This window comes from Hyla sarda, chromosome 2 (genome assembly GCF_029499605.1).
Source record: "Hyla sarda isolate aHylSar1 chromosome 2, aHylSar1.hap1, whole genome shotgun sequence".
Lineage (NCBI taxonomy): Eukaryota > Metazoa > Chordata > Amphibia > Anura > Hylidae > Hyla > Hyla sarda.
Genome location: NC_079190.1, coordinates 220414559 through 220431909, shown reverse-complemented (window position 1 = coordinate 220431909; position 17351 = coordinate 220414559). Strand labels below are relative to the sequence as shown.

General features: G+C 44.5%; 1 protein-coding gene across 10 annotated transcripts in view; it reads left to right on the top strand.

Annotated features, from left to right (window-relative positions):
• GTF2I (general transcription factor IIi) overlaps positions 1-17351 on the top strand; it is a 113448-nt gene that overhangs the window by 59930 nt on the left and 36167 nt on the right. For all 10 annotated transcript variants that reach the window (XM_056556428.1, XM_056556427.1, XM_056556422.1 and 7 more), the window contains one exon: positions 858-941. In XM_056556428.1, the coding sequence (XP_056412403.1) occupies positions 858-941 (84 nt within the window). The remainder of the gene's footprint in view (positions 1-857; positions 942-17351) is intronic.

The window sequence follows — 17351 nt, the reverse complement described above, 5'->3', positions numbered from 1 at the left end:
CTTCACACCAAGCTGCTTGCCTATTGCAGATTCAGTCTTTCCAGCCTGGTGCAGATCTACCATTTTGTTTCTGGTGTCCTTCGACAGCTCTTTGGTCTTGGCCATAGTGGAATTTGGAGTGTGACTGTTTGAGGTTGTGGACAGGTGTCTTTTATACTGATAACAAGTTCAAACAGGTGCCATTAATACAGGTAACGAGTGGAGGACAGAGGAGACTCTTAAAAAAGAAGTTACAGGTCTGTGAGAGCCAGAAATCTTGCTTGTTTGTAGTTGACCAAATACTTATTTTCCACCATAATTTGCAAATAAATTCTTTAGAAATCAGACAATGTGATTTTATGGATTTTTTTTCTCATTATGTCTCTCATAGTTGAGGTATACCTATGATGAAAATTACAGGCCTCTCATCTTTTTAAGTGGGAGAACTTGCACAATTGGTGGCTGACTAAATACTTTTTTGCCCTACTCTATATATGAAATAGCATAGTCTATTACACTATACCATATTTAATGTTTTGTGTAATAATGACATATGCCACCAGACTGGAGGACAAAAACACAATTTTTTGTTCTCAGTCGGGCTCGTGTAATCTTAGAGATACATTTGAAAGCGTTACTCTCAGGATGGCAGACAGCTGGATACAGTTAAACTAAAAGTGCAATCCTGTTGCCCTAGACTAGCACTGAAAATCACATGATTAGACAGACTGTAGAACATCCCATCTTGGAAGTACAATTAAAGTCTATGAGACTTCTGGGATGGAACATCCAGTTAATGGAGCCTCTGCTGGCAGAAGTAGACTTTTTGTCTACTACTTCCTTTAAAATTTGTAATGATTTTTTATGTTGTTTTGTAGGTGCAGACCCTGAGAAAACAATTAAAGTAGACAAAGCTCGGCAGCTGAGGGAACAGGTTAATGAATTGTTCAGTCGGAAATATGGTAAGGAGTAATGGGGAGAAAGCTGTCATGGGTGGGTGGTCAATGGCAGTAGTCTCTTTTCTGGCCACATGCTGCCTGCTTTCAGATGTAGGTTCTTTGATGCTAAACCACATCCTAGCGTAAGGGAAAGACCATTGGAAACAAAGGGTGTGTCCCTAAGTTAGGCAGCTCTCAACAAGGCAAACATAACTGACATGTTTTCTTTAACCCCTTCAGGACACAGGGCGTACCTGAAATCACTCAGAAGGCACCCATGCAAACCCCTGGGGTTTGAGCCCCCAATGTTGATTCATATTGGTGATTTGCGGCGATTCCGGGTCAGTCTGGTCCCCGGTAACCCAAAAAAAGGTGATAGGTGCCATCCAAGACAGCATCTATCACCCTTTAGCAGCAGGAGTGAGGTGGCGTACCTGTACGCCTGTGGGAATTCCGGTTCCCACCGCTGAAATCACTCAGATTCTGGAGGGCGAGAGCGGGTGCCGGGAGTCTGTACCTGACGTGGGGGCCCACAATCCCCGCCATCGGCAGCGGGATCCGGGCCCCAGGAGCGAGTTGGCGGTGGCGGCAGGCAGGCTGGTCGGACAGAGTGCAGCAGCAGGAGGTATGGCTGGCCTCCTGCTGTTGCTTAGCAACAACTCCCAGCATGTAAAAGAGGGCATGCTGAGAGTTGTTGTTATGCAACAGCAGAAGGCACAACTACAACTCCCAGCATGCCTTTTGATAGTTTGTGCATGCTGGGGGTTGTAGTTATGCAACAGCTGGAGGCACATTTTTTCTATGAAAAAGTGTGCCTCCAGATGTTGCATAACTGCAACTTCCAGCGTGCATGGACAGCCAAAGGGCATGCTGAAAGTTGTAGTAGTGTGCCTCTAGCTGTTGCATAACTACAGCTCCAGCATGCCATTCAGCTGTGAGTGCATGCTGAGAGTTGTAGTTTTGCAACAGCTGGAGGCACCATGGTTGAAAAACACAGTCTGTTACCTAACTCAGAGTTTCGCAACCAGTGTGCTTCCAGCTGTTGCAAACTACAACTCCCAGCATGCACTGACAGACCGTACATGGTGAAAGTTGTAGTTTTGCGACAGCTGGAGACACACTGGTTACGAAACACTGAGTTAAGTAACAAACTCTGTGTTTTTCAACCAGTGTGCCTCCAGCTGTTGCATAACTACAACCCCCAGCATGCATGGACAACCAAAGGGCATGATGGGAGTTGTAGTTTTGCAATAGCTGAAGGTTTCTCCCCCCCCCCCCCCATTGTGAATGTGCAGGGTAGATTCACACAGGCGGGGGTTTACAGTGAGTTTCATGCTGAAAGTTTGAGATGCAGCAAATTTTCCCCTGCCACTCAAACTCCCAGCGTGAGACTTGCTGTAAACCCCCGCCCGTGTGAATGTACCCGAAAAACACTACACTATACAAAATAAAGGGTAAAACATTACATATACACATACCCCTACACAGTTACACCCCCCCCCCCCCCCCCCAATAAAAATTAAAAGCATTTGGTACGGCACTGTTTCCAAAACAGAGCCTCCAGCTGTTACAAAACAACAACTCCCAGTATTGTCGGACAGCCATTGACTGTCCAGGCATGCTGGGAGATTTACAACAGCTGGGGGCACCTTGTTTGGGAAACACTGCTGTAGGGTAATATTGGTTTAGGAGGCAAGTGTAATTCTTGCATCTGGGTCCGTCCCTATGCAAATCCCTAATTTAGGCTTCAAATGTGCATGGCGCTCTCTCACTTCGGAGCCCTTTCATATTTCAAGGCAACAGTTTAGGGCCACATATGGAGTATTTCCGTACTCGTGAAAAATTGCCTAACAAATTTTGGTGTTTTTTTTTCTCCTTTTACCCCTTATGAAAAGGTAAAGTTGGGGTCTACACCAGCATGTTATTGTAAACATTTTATACACTAACATGCTGATGTTGCCCCATACTTTTCATATTCACAAGAAGTAAAAGGAAAAAAAGACCCCCAAAATTTGTAACGCAACTTCTCCTGAGTACGAAAATACCCATTATGTGGACGTAAAATGTCCTGCGGGCACCTGCGGGTGTACATTTGAGGCCTAAATTGGTGTTTTGCACAGGGGTGGCTCATTTTACAGCGGTTCTGACATAAACGTAAAAAAATTAATCCGAAGAGAAGAATTACACTGGCACTACCTTGCTTCTATGCCGTCTTAAATGGGGCTTGGCAGGTACACGGAGGATCGCCGTCCAGTATTCAGACGGTGCTACGAGCGGACCAGCAGCAGCAGAGGTAATTATCACAGGTGTGAGAACTCGCGTCCGCGGCACTCGTCTTTGATCCAAACTTTATTAACAGCTACGACAGACAACAGGCAACAATTGTTTTGCTCACAGAGCTTCTTCACAGCCTACTTCCCAGAGGCTATCCCTCCTCCTTAAATAGTTCCCAGATACAAAAAACTTTATTGATCAATACAACATTTCAAGAGAACTTCTTAATATTTACATATTTTTTAATAATCTGTGTCGTGAAAACTCACGATACACAGTAAAAAAGAAATAGCTAAAAAAGCACAGTAAGGTTAGTATAACGCCAGCAAGGAAGTACTGCGACTGCTAATTAAGAAAATACATTAATATCCTGTCTTTCATTCAGACCCAGGGGGCCCAAAGCACCCGTTTTCAATATCAAGGCCGTCTCACATGGCAGTAGTTCTTGGTGGTGATCACCTCCCTGTTGCAGAACCTCAACACGTTTTAAACCCATAAACCTCATACATTTGGGGTCTGAATCGTGAACTTCACACATATGTTTGATTAATCTAGGTGATCCAATCTTAGTACGTAGGGATCGGACATGTTCGTTAAAACAATTAAACAATGGCTGAATTGTCTTGCCGATATAAAAATTTTACAATCACACACTATCGCGTATACTACATAAGGGGTTCGACACGTAACAAAATCCCTAATAAAGATTTCAGTTTGACCTAACCGGATAAATTGTCTCACCAGGAGACTGCTGCAACAGCGGCAGCTCCCACATTTGTGGTTACCCTTGGGAACCGCATCACGCAGCCAACCTCTGGGGGAGTATGTATCCAACCTCCCTTTTATCAGCATGTCCCTGATATTTCTACATCTTTTAAACGACACCAACGGATTGAATTGAGTTTTTAGCCTTCAACAAAAGATCATCAGTAACTAAATGCCAGTTCCTTCTTATAGCAGCCTTAATGCAATCATTCATTGTGCTATGTTTGAAAGTAAAAGAAAAACTATCCATCTTCTGTCTACGATCTGTTCTGTAAAGAAAATGTTGTCTGTTGCAATGTTTTGCTTTTTCCCACGCCTTCTTAATCACTGGGGTCGGGTACCCCCGTTCCTCTAGCTTTTTACTAAGGATGTTAGCCTGTGAATCAAAGGATGTATCGTCATTATTGATGCGGCGTAACCGGACACATTGTCCGTACGGTAATGATTCTTTTATGTAGGAGGGATGATAACTATCATAGTGTAGTAATGTGTTTGAGGCGGTTGGTTTGGTATGAATGGTGGTGTGAATCTCAGTGCCTACCAGTGTGGTATCTACATCTAGGAATGTGGCCTTTTTATTTCCAAAATTACTGGTAAAGGTCATATTGTAGGTATTACTATTCATATAAGCAACAAAAGAAGAGACCCCGACCAGACGACAAAAATGTCGTCTATATATCTAAGAAATAGACGAATATGACATAGAAAGTGGTTGCTAAGGGAGAAAACCATCCCCTCCTCCAAATCCCCTAAAAAAATATTGGCGAAAGTTGGTGCGGCCGGGGTCCCCATCGCGGTCCCCCACCGCTGCCAATACCACTTCTGACCGAACTGGAAAGCATTGTGACTGAGGACAAAAAATAAAGCTTTGCAGATAAAGTCAGCAAAATCATTGCTAAACTTCGTGTGACGCAACTGGTGTCTCACAGCCTGCACACCCGCATCCTGGGGGATGCGGGTGTACGGGCTCTCCACATCCAGGGTCGCAAGCTTATAGTCTTCTTGCCACACCATCTGGTCTAAGTGGCCTAAAAAATTGCCAGTGTCCTTAATATAGGACGGTAGGGTCTGGAGGATGGGACGTAGCAACCAATCCAGGTGGCGTGACAGGGGCTCAGTTACCGAGCCCCTGCCCGCTACTATAGGTCTACCTGGCGGGCTAATCATACTTTTATGTGTCTTTGGTAGGAAGTACCAGTACGGTCGGTGAGGGTATTTCCAGATCAATTTCTCAGCAAAGTGGGGAGAGAAGAAACCTCTCTCAACCCCTTAGCTGAGGAGATTTCGTAGACCGTCCTGGTACCTCCTAATGGGGTCGGAGTCAAGGGGGACATAAGTCTCAGTGTCACCTAGCTGACGTGCAGCTTCCTGTAAATAGTATTCCTTTGTCATTATGACTATATTGCCCCCCTTGTCCGCTGGTTTCACTACTATGTCTGGGCATGAACTGAGTTCTTTCAGGGCCATTTTCTCCCCCAATGAGATATTCTCAGAGGGGGTCGGGTATATCAGTGCTCTGACATCATCTAAGACCCGATCACGAAATTGCTCAATAGATAAACCGGCAGGCAGGGGGGGGGGGGGTTAAAATTGGAAGGGACACCTCCTGAAAAGTTATCTGTTGTAGGCACTGTAACCAAAGATTCCTCTGGTGATAGATCCAATAACTCACGTATCACATCCTGTTCCTGACTCGCAATGGAGCCGTAAAAACTATACCCCGTATATCCGATCTGACAGGTTCCTCTTCTATACATTTGGAGCTGGTAGGCATGGTAGAAGTAGTATTATGAATAGCAAAGTATTTAACCCGACGTACATGTACGGCGCCGCGAAGTGTCACTTGGCGCACGGCGACGTACATGTACGTCGCGGGGTTCCGGGAGCGCTGCGTCACCGGTAGCTGTAATCGGACCGGGATGACTGCTGTTATCTAACAGCAGGCATCCCGGCACATCGCCGAGACCCCCCCATGACCGCGATGCGCGCAAATCGCCGGTCAAATCAGACCTGCGATCTGCGAGATTCCGGGTCATATGAGTCACTGGTGACCCGGAAAATGAGTGGGATCGGGGGTGTCCGAGACACCCTCGATCCCCCTGAAGGGACAGGAGTTTGGTGGCAGGGGTGCCAGCCCTCCTATCCCTGCTATTGGTCGGCCGAGGGACCGACCGATAGCAGACCGGGGGAGGGGGGGTTAAAGTTCGGTTCCCCTGCTTTGCCCACCTATCGGTGTCCGGGCAAAACGGGGGAACCGTCCAGGGAAGGTCGGCGCCGAAGGTCCCTACCTGGATCCCGGATCCCCGAGCGCGATCCTCCCCTACGTGCGGCGGCGGCGGCAGCAGCAATACTTCCGGGTCCTGCTAGGTGAGTTGTTGCCTAGCAACATCCGGAGGGCCACAGTTTACAGTGGTCTCTAAACCGTGACCCTCCAGATGTTGCAAAACTACAACTCCCAGCATGCCCAGACAGCTGTTTGCTGTGTGGGCATGCTGGGACTTGTAGTTTTGCAATATTTAGAGGGGCTCAGGTTGTAGATCACTAAGTGGTCTCAAACTGTAGCCCTCCAGATGTTGCAAAACTACAACTCTCAGCATGCCCAGACAGCAGTTTGCTGTCTGTGCATGCTGCGAGTTGTAGTTTTGCAACATCTGGAGGGCCACAGTTTTGAGACCACTGGACAGTGATTTACAACTTGAACCCCTCTAAATCTTGCAAAACTACAACTCCCAGCATTCAGGAACAGCATAAGGCTGTCTTGACATGCTGGGAGTTGTACTTGCGTGCCTCCAGCCATTGCATAACTAGATCTCCCAGCATGCCCTTCCGCAATCAGTACACGCTGGGAGTTGTAGTTTTGCAACAGCTGGAGGCATACTGGTTGGAAAATACTGAGTTAGGTCATAGAACCTAACTCAAGGTTTTCCAGCCAGTGTGCCTCCAGATGTTGCAAAACTACAACTCCCAGCATGCATGGTCTGTCAGTGCATGCTGGGAGTTGTAGTTTTGACCCCACTCCCGTGTGAATGTACAGGCTACATTGACACTGGCGGCGGATTACAGTGAGTTCCCCGCTACAAATTTGAGCTGCGGCAAATTTTTCGCCGCAGCTCAGACTCCTAGCGGGAGACTCAGTGTAATCTGCCGCCAGTGTGAATGTAACCTAAAAACACTACACTACACTAACATAAAATAAAGAGTAAAACACTACATATACACACGTACACTGCCCCCCCCCACCCCCCCCCCCCTCCCCCAAAAAAATGAAAAACGTATTGTATGGCAGTGTTTCTAAGATGGAGCCTCCAGCTGTTGCAAAACAAAAACTCCCAGCATTTCTGGACAGCAATTGACTCTCTAAGCATGCTGGGAGTTTATCAACAGCTTGAGGCACCCTGTTTGGGAATCACCAACAGGGAATCACCCCTATGCAAGTCCCTAATTCAGGCCTCAAATGCGCATGGCGCTCTCACTTTGGAGCCCTGTCGTATTTCAAGGCAACAGAATAGGGTCACATATGGGGTATCGCCGTACTCGGGAGAAATTGCCTTACAAATTTTGGGGTGCTTTTTCTCCTTTTACCCCTTATGAAAAAGAACAGTTGGGGTCTACACCAGCATGTTAGTGTAAAAAAAATAAAAATGTTTACACTAACATGCTGGTGTTGCCCTATACTTTTCATTTTCACAAGAGGTAAAAGGGAAAAACGCCCCCCAAAATTTGTAACGCAATTTCTCCCGAGTACGGAGATACCCCATATGTGACCCTATTCTATTGCCTTGAAATACGACAGGGCTCCAAAGTGAGAGCGCCATGCGCATTTGAGGCCTGAATTAGGGACTTGCATAGGGGTGGACATAGGGGTATTCTATGCCAGTGATTCCCAAACAGGGTGCCTCAAGCTGTTGATAAACTCCCAGCATGCTTGGACAGTCAATTGCTGTCCAGAAATGCTGGGAGTTTTTGTTTTGCAACAGCTGGAGGCTCCATCTTAGAAACACTGTCATACAATACGTTTTTCATTTTTATTGGGGAGGGGGGGTGGGGGGGCAGTGTACGTGTGTATATGTAGTGTTTTACTCTTTATTTTATGTTAGTGTAGTGTAGTGTTTTTAGGTTACATTCACACTGGCGGCAGATTACACTGAGTCTCCCGCTAGGAGTTTGAGCTGCGGCGAAAAATTTGCCGCAGCTCAAATTTGTAGCGGGGAACTCACTGTAATCCGCCGCCAGTGTCAATGTAGCCTGTACATTCACACGGGAGTGGGGTCAAAACTACAACTCCCAGCATGCACTGACAGACCATGCATGCTGGGAGTTGTAGTTTTGCAACATCTGGAGGCACACTGGCTGGAAAACCTTGAGTTAGGTTCTATGACCTAACTCAGTATTTTCCAACCAGTGTGCCTCCAGCTGTTGCAAAACTACAACTCCCAGCGTGTACTGATTGCGGAAGGGCATGCTGGGAGATCTAGTTATGCAATGGCTGGAGGCACGCAAGTACAACTCCCAGCATGTCAAGACAGCCTTATGCTGTTCCTGAATGCTGGGAGTTGTAGTTTTGCAAGATTTAGAGGGGTTCAAGTTGTAAATCACTGTCCAGTGGTCTCAAAACTGTGGCCCTCCAGATGTTGCAAAACTACAACTCGCAGCATGCCCAGACAGCAAACTGCTGTCTGGGCATGCTGAGAGTTGTAGTTTTGCAACATCTGGAGGGCTACAGTTTGAGACCACTTAGTGATCTACAACCTGAGCCCCTCTAAATATTGCAAAACTACAAGTCCCAGCATGCCCACACAGCAAACAGCTGTCTGGGCATGCTGGGAGTTGTAGTTTTGCAACATCTGGAGGGTCACGGTTTAGAGACCACTGTAAACTGTGGCCCTCCGGATGTTGCTAGGCAACAACTCACCTAGCAGGACCCGGAAGTATTACTGCTGCCGCCGCCGCCGCACGTGGGGGAGGATCGCGCTCGGGGATCCGGGATCCAGGTAGGGACCTTCGGCGCCGACCTTCCCTGGACGGTTCCCCCGTTTTGCCCGGACACCGATAGGTGGGCAAAGCAGGGGAACCGAACTTTAACCCCCCCCCTCCCCCGGTCTGCTATCGGTCGGTCCCTCGGCCGACCAATAGCAGGGATAGGAGGGCTGGCACCCCTGCCACCAAACTCCTGTCCCTTCAGGGGGATCCTCAAATGCGCATGGCGCTCTCACTTTGGAGCCCTGTCGTATTTCAAGGCAACAGAATAGGGTCACATATGGGGTATCGCCGTACTCGGGAGAAATTGCCTTACAAATTTTGGGGGGCTTTTTCTCCTTTTACCCCTTATGAAAAGGAACAGTTGGGGTCTACACCAGCATGTTAGTGTAAAAAAATAAAAATGTTTACACTAACATGCTGGTGTTGCCCTATACTTTTCATTTTCACAAGAGGTAAAAGGGAAAAACGCCCCCCAAAATTTGTAACGCAATTTCTCCCGAGTACGGAGATACCCCATATGTGGGCGCAAAGTGCTCTGGGGGCGCACAACAAGGCCCAGAAGGGAGAGTGCGCCATGTATATTTGAGGTGATTTGCACAGGGGTGGCTGATTGTTACAGCGGTTCTGACAAACGCAAAAAATAAAAATACACCCACATGTGACCCCATTTTGGAAACTACACCCCTCACGGAATGTAATAAGGGGTGCAGTGAGAATTTACACCCCACAGGTGTCTGACGGATCTTTGGAACAGTGGTCCGTGAAAATGAAAAATTTTGCACAGCCCACTGTTCCAAAGATCTGTCAGACACCAGTGGGGGGGGGGGGTTAATGCTCACTGTACCCCTCATTACATTCTGTGAGGGGTCTAGTTTCCAAAATGGTATGCCATGTGGGGGATATTTTGCTGTTCTGGCACCATAGGGGCTTCCTAAATGCAACATGCCCCCCGAGCAAAATTTGCTCTCAAAAAGCCAAATATGATGCCTTCTCTTCTGAGCATTGTAGTTCGCCCGCAGTGCACTTCAGGTCCACTTATGGGGTACCTCCATACTCAGAAGAGATGGGGTTACAAATTTTGGGGGGTCTTTTCTGCTATTAACCCTTGCAAAAATGTGAAATTTGGGGGGAAACCCACATTTTAGTGAAATTATTTTTATTTTTTTTACATATGCAAAAGTCGTGAAACACCTGTGGGGTATTAAGGCTCACTTTATCCCTTGTTACGTTCCTCAAGAGGTCTAGTTTCCAAAATGGTATGCCATGTGGGTATTTTTTGCTGTCCTGGCACCATAGGGGCTTCCTAAATGCAACATGCCCCCCGAGCAAAATTTGCTCTCAAAAAGCCAAATATGACTCCTTCTCTTCTGAGCATTGTAGTTCGTCCGCAGTGCACTTCAGGTCCACTTATGGGGTACCTCCATACTCAGCAGAAATGGGGTTACAAATTTTGGGGGGTCTTTTCTGCTATTAACCCTTGCAAAAATGTGAAATTTGGGGGGAAACCCACATTTTAGTGAAATATTTTATTTTATTTTTTACATATGCAAAAGTCGTGAAACACCTGTGGGGTATTAAGGCTCACTTTATCCCTTGTTACGTTCCTCAAGAGGTCTAGTTTCCAGAATGGTATGCCATGTGGGTATTTTTTGCTGTCCTGGCACCATAGGGGCTTCCTAAATGCAACATGCCCCCCGAGCAAAATTTGCTCTCAAAAAGCCAAATATGACTCCTTCTCTTCTGAGCATTGTAGTTCGTCCACAGTGCACTTCAGGTCCACTTATGGGGTACCTCCATACTCAGAAGAGATGGGGTTACAAATTTTGGGGGGTCTTTTCTGCTATTAACCCTTTAAAAATGTGAAATTTGGGGGAAAACCAACATTTTAGTGAAAATGTTTTCTTTTTTTTTTTTTTTTACATATGCAAAAGTCGTGAAACACCTGTGGGGTATTAAGGCTCACTTTATTCCTTGTTATGTTCCTCAAGGGGTCTAGTTTTCAAAATGGTATGCCATGTGTTTTTTTTTTTTTGCTGTTCTGGCACCATAGGGGCTTCCTAAATGCGACATGCCCCCAAAAACCATTTCAGAAAAACGTACTCTCTAAAATCCCCTTGTCGCTCCTTCGCTTCTGAGCCCTCTACTGCGCCCGCCGAACACTTTACGTAGACATATGAGGTATGTCCTTACTCGACAGAAATTGGGCTACAAATATAAGTATACATTTTCTCCTTTTACCCCTTGTAAAAATTCAAAAATTGGGTCTACAAGAACATGCGAGTGTAAAAAATGAAGATTTTGAATTTTCTCCTTCACTTTGCTGCTTTTCCTGTGAAACACCTAAAGGGTTAAAACATTTATTGAATGTCATTTTGAATACTTTGGGTGGTGCAGTTTTCATAATGGGGTCATTTATGGGGTATTTTCCTTACAAGCAGAGAGCTTCAAAGTTAAAAAAATGCAAAATTTAAAATTTTTTCATCAAATTTTGGGATTTTTCACCATGAAAGGATACAAGTTACCACAAAAATTTACCACTATGTTAAAGTAGAATATGTCACGAAAAAACAATCTCAGAATCAGAATGATAACTAAAAGCATTCCAGAGTTATTAATGTTTAAAGTGACAGTGGTCAGATTTGCAAAAAAGGGCTTCGTCCTAGAGGTGAAAATGGGCTCCGTCCTTAAGGGGTTAAACAGGTTCATCTTGCGGATGGCCCGGTTTAAATCTAACTGAAATTCAGTCAAATCAAACTGTTGAGGTATACAAAAACGTAAACCCTTAGACAATATCGATGTGCACTCTTTAGAAAGAACAATATCAGTTAAATTGATAATGGAAATAGAGGTACCTGTGGTGTCCCGCGCAGCAGCTTCCCCTACTTCTGCCAGGAGACCTGTTTGCGCTTCACACCCACTTGCGTGTTTGCTGCTTCTTTTGCGGCCCCTCCGGGTGCGCCTCCTAAAGGGTGTTCCCCCTGTTTTGCCACTCGGCTCACCGGGGTCCCTTTCGGTGCAGATAGCTCCGTGCTGGAATCAGAACCAGAGTCTGTGGTCCAATAGTAATTTTTCCTTTGCGGTTGTTTCTTCCTAGGTCTCATTCAGCGATTTTTTAGGCCACTTAGACCAGATGGTGTGGCAAGAGGACTATAAGCTTGCGACCCATCCCCCAGGATGCGGGTGTGCAGGCTGTGAGACACCAGTTGCGTCACACGCAGTCTAGCAATGATTTTGCTGACTTTATCTGCAAAGCTTTATTTTTTGTCCTCAGTCACAATGCCTTCCAGTTCGGTCAGAAGTGGTATTGGCAGCGGGTGGGCACCGCGATGGGCACCCCGGCCGCACCAACTTTCGCCAATATTTTTTTAGGGGATTTGGAGGAGCGGATGGTTTTCTCCCTTAGCAACCACTTTCTACGTCATATTCGTCTATTTCTTAGATATATAGACGACATTTTTGTCATCTGGTCGGGGTCTGAGGAAGAATTCTCTTCTTTTGTTGCTTATATGAATAGTAATACCTACAATATGACCTTTACCAGTCATTTTGGAAATAAAAAGGCCACATTCCTAGATGTAGATATCACACTGGTAGGCACTGAGATTCACACCACCGTTCATACCAAACCAACCGCCTCAAACACATTACTACACTATGATAGTTATCATCCCTCCTACATAAAAGAATCATTACCATACGGACAATTTGTCCGGTTACGCCGCATCAATAATGACGATACATCCTTTGATTCACAGGCTAACATCCTTAGTAAAAAGCAAGAAGAACGGGGGTACCCGACCCCAGTGATTAAGAAGGCGTGGGAAAAAGCAAAACATTGCAACAGACAACATTTACTTTACAGAACAGATCGTAGACAGAAGATGGATAGTTTTTCTTTTACTTTCAAACATAGCACAATGAATGATTGCATTAAGGCTGCTATAAGAAGGAACTGGCATTTAGTTACTGATGATCTTTTGTTGAAGGCTAAAACTCAATGCAATCCGTTGGTGTCGTTTAAAAGATGTAGAAATATCAGGGACATGCTGATAAAAGGGAGGTTGGATACATCCTCCCCCAGAGGTTGGCTGCGTGATGCGGTTCCCAAGGGTAACCATAAAATGTGGGAGCTGCCGCTGTTGCAGCAGTCTCCTGGTGGGACAATTTATCCGGTTAGGTCAAACTGAAATCTTTATTAGGGATTTTGTTACGTGTCAAACCCCTTATGTAGTATATGCCATAGTGTGTGATTGTAAACATTTTTATATCGGCAAGACAATTCGCCCATTGTTTAAACGTTTTAACGAACATGTCCGATCCCTACATACTAAGATTGGATCACCTAGATTAATCAAACATATGTGTGAAGTTCACGATTCAGACCCAAAATGTGTGAGGTTTATGGGTTTAAAACGTGTTGAGGTTCTGCAACAGGGAGGTGATCGCCACCAAGAACTACTGCGATGTGAGACTGCCTTGATATTGAAAACGGGTGCTTTGGGCCCCCTGGGTCTGAATGAAAGACAGGATATTAATGTATTTTCTTAATTAGCAGTCGCAGCATTTGCTTGCTGGCGTTATACTAACCTTACTGTGCTTTTTTAGCTATTTCTTTATTACTGTGTATTATGAGTTTTCACGACACAGATTTTTTAAAATATGTAAATATTAAGAAGTTCACTTGAAATTTTGTATTGATCAATAAAGTTTTTTGTATCTGGGAACTATTTAAGGAGGAGGGATAGCCTCTGGGAAGTAGGCTGTGAAGAAGCTCTGTGAGCAAAACAATTGCTGCCTGTTGTCTGTCGTAGCAGTTAATAAAGTTTGGATCAAAGACGAGTGCCGTGGACGTGAGCTCTTACACCTGTAAAAAAAAAAAAATACCCACATGTGACCCCATGTTGGAAACTACACCCCTCACATAACGTAAAAAGGGGTATAGTGAGACCACCGGACCGGTGTTTGATGAATTTTCGTTAAAGGTGAATGTGAAAATAAATTAAAAAAAAATGTTTTCACTAAAATGCTGGTGTTATCCTACATTTTTCATTTTCACAAGAGAAAATAGAAAAAAGCCCCCCAAAATTTGTAACCCCATTTCTTCTGAGTATGGAAATACCCCATATGTGGATGTAAAGTGCTCTGCAGGTGCCCTGCAATGCTCAGAAGAGCTTGGGCTTTTGGAGAGTGAATGTGTTCGGAATTGAAGGTATGTTTACAAAGCCAGAACAGTTAACCCCCTCACATGTGACCCCATTTTGGAAACTACACCCTTCACCGAATGTAATAAGGGGTGGAGTGAGCATTTCCACTCCACAGGTGTCTGACAGATTTTTGGAATAGTGGTCCATGAAAATCAAAAATCTAATTTTTCATTTGCACAGCCCACTGTTGCAAACATCTGTCAAACGTCAGTGGGATGTAAATGCTCACTGCACCCCTTATTCAATTCTGTGAGGGGTGTCATTTCCAAAATGGGGTCACATGTGGGGGGGTCCACTGTTCTAGCATCATGGGGGCTTTGTAAAGGCACATGGCCCCTGACTTCCATTCCAAACAAATTCTCTTTCCAAAAGCTCAATGGCGCTCCTTCTCTTCTGAGAATTGTAGTTCGCCCACAGAGCACTTTACATCCACATATGGGGTATCTCCATGCTCAGAAGAAATGGTATTACAAATTTTGGGAGGCTTCTTCTCCTATTACCCCTTGTGAAAACGAAAAATTTGGGGTAACACCCCCATTTTAGTGAAAAAAATCTAATTTTTTATTTTCACGTCCAAATTTAGCAGAAACTTGTCAAACACCTGTGGGGTGTAAAGGCTCACTGTACCCCTTCTTATGTTCCTTGAGGGGTGGTATTTCCCAAATAGTATGCCATGTGGGGTTTTTCTTTTGCTGTTCTGGCACCATAGGGGCTTCCTAAATGCGACATGCCCCCTAAAAACAATTTCAGCAAAATATGCTTTCAAAAAGCCAAATGTGTCTCCTTCTCTTCTGAGCATTGTAGTGCGCCCGCAGAGCAAGTTACATCCACGCATGGGGTATTTCCTTACTCAGAAGAAATTGGGTTACAAACTTGGGGGGGGGGGGGGCATTTCCTCCTATTACCTCTTGCAAAAAAATTTTATTTGGGGGGAAAAAACAGCATTTTAATGAAAAAAAAAATTTCATTTACACATATGACTTTACCGAAAAGTTGCCAAACACCTGTGGGGTGTTAAGGCTCACTGTACCCCTTCTTACATGCCTTGAGGGGTGTAGTTTCCTAAATAGTATGCCATGTGTTTTTTTTGTTTTTTTTTGCTGTTATGTCACCATAAGGCCTTCCTAAATACGACATGCCCCCCAAAAACCATTTCAGCAAAATTCTCTATCCAAAATCCCATTGTCGCTCCTTCCCTTCTGAGCCCTCTAGTGCACCCACAGAGCACCTTACATCCACATATGAGGTATTTCCTTACTCAAGAGAAATTGGGTTACAAATTTTGGGGGGCCTTTTCTCCTTTTATTCAAAAACTGGGTCTACAAGAACATGCAAGTGTAAAAAATGAAGATTTAGAATTTTCTCCTTCACTTTGCTGCTATTCCTGTGAAACACCTAAAGGGTTAACACACTTACTGAATGTCATTTTAAATACTTTGAGGGGTGCAGTTTTTATAATGTGGTCATGTATGGGGTATTTGTAATATTAAGGCCTCTCAAAACTGAACTGGTCACTGAAAAATTCAGATTTTGAAAATGTTGTGAGAAATTGGAAAATTGCTGCTGAACTTTGAAGCCCTCTGATGTCTTCCAAAAGTAAAAACATGTCAACTTTATGATGCAAACATAAATTAGACATATTGTATATGTGAATCAATATATAATTTAGTCTATTTTCCTTACAAGCAGAGAGCTTTAAAGTCAGAAAAATTCTAACTTTTCCAATCTTTCATGAAAATTTCAACGAAAATTTACCACTATGTTAAAGTAGAATATGTCACGAAAAAACATTCTCAGAATCAAATTCATAAGTAAAAACATCTCAGAATTATTAATGCTTAAAGTGACAGTGGTTAGATGTGCAAAAAATGCTCTGGTCCTTAAGGTCATAATGGGCTTGGTCCTTAAAGGGTAACTCTCATTAATATAAATTTTTGCTATTGTACTCCTTATGGTAAATAAAAAATATTTCTAATATACTTTGTTTAAGAGCACATTTTCCCCCATCTCATACACAGACTTAGGACCGAGGTCCAAACACAGAAAGTGCAGCCTGGAGTGCTGAGGGGGTGTGTCCAGCCTCATCCAATCATAGCTCCTCTCACACTTAACTGCCATATGCTGTTGGTTGGACACACACCCTCAGCCCTCCCGGCTGCACTTTCTGTGTTTGGACCTCGGTCCTAAGACTGTGTATGAGATAGGGGAAAATGTGCTCTTGAGCTTTTTTAAGCACAAATAAAACATAGAACTTTTCATTTTTTTTAACCAAAGTATATTATTTATTTATTTATATAGCGCCTACAGATTCCGCAGCGCTTACAATTATGGGGTACAAACAATTCAAACAAAAGGTGTGGGGATATGTTGAGGATATGTTGAGGCCAATTAAAGAATGTTATAGGCCTGTCTGAAGAGATGTGTTTTTAGGCCACATTTGAAACTATGGATGTTGTTGTTGAGTCTGAGGGATTGAGGGATAGCATTCCAGAGAACCGGTGCAGCACGAGTGAAGTCTTGGAGACGGGAGTGAGAAGTTCGGATTATAGAAGATGTTAGTGTGAGATCATTAGCAGATCGGAGAGAAGGTGTAGGATGGTAGACAGAGATGAGAGAGGAGATGTAGGGAGGTGCAGCATTGTGGAGAGCTTTATGTGTAAGACTGAGGATTTTGTACTGTATTCTGGACTGAATTGGTAACCAGTGTAGTGACTGGCACAGGAAGGAGGCGTCGGTGTAGCGGCTGGAGAGGAAGATGAGTCTGGCTGCGGCATTAAGGATGGACTGGAGAGGAGAGAGTTTGGAGAAAGTAAGGCCTATTAGTAAAGAGTTACAGTAGTCGAGCAATAGTGAAGCAATAATGAGAGTGAAGCAATAATGAGAGTTTTAGCAGTTTCAGTAGTGAGAAACGGGTGGATTCTGGAAATGTTTTTGAGATGCAGGTGACATGAACGTGAAAGAGACTGAATATGGGGAGTGAAAGACCGATCAGAGTCAAGTATAACTCTAAGACAGCAAGCCTGCTGCCCGGGAGTTATGGTAGTACCACATACCGAGATGGAAATGTCAGGGTTAGGTACAGTATCAGTTGCTGGAGAAAAAACAAGAAGTTCTGTTTTAGAAAGATTTAGTTTCAGATATAAAGAGGACATGATGTCTGAGACGGCAGAGAGACAGTCACTGGTATTCTGTAGGAGTGCAGGGGTGATGT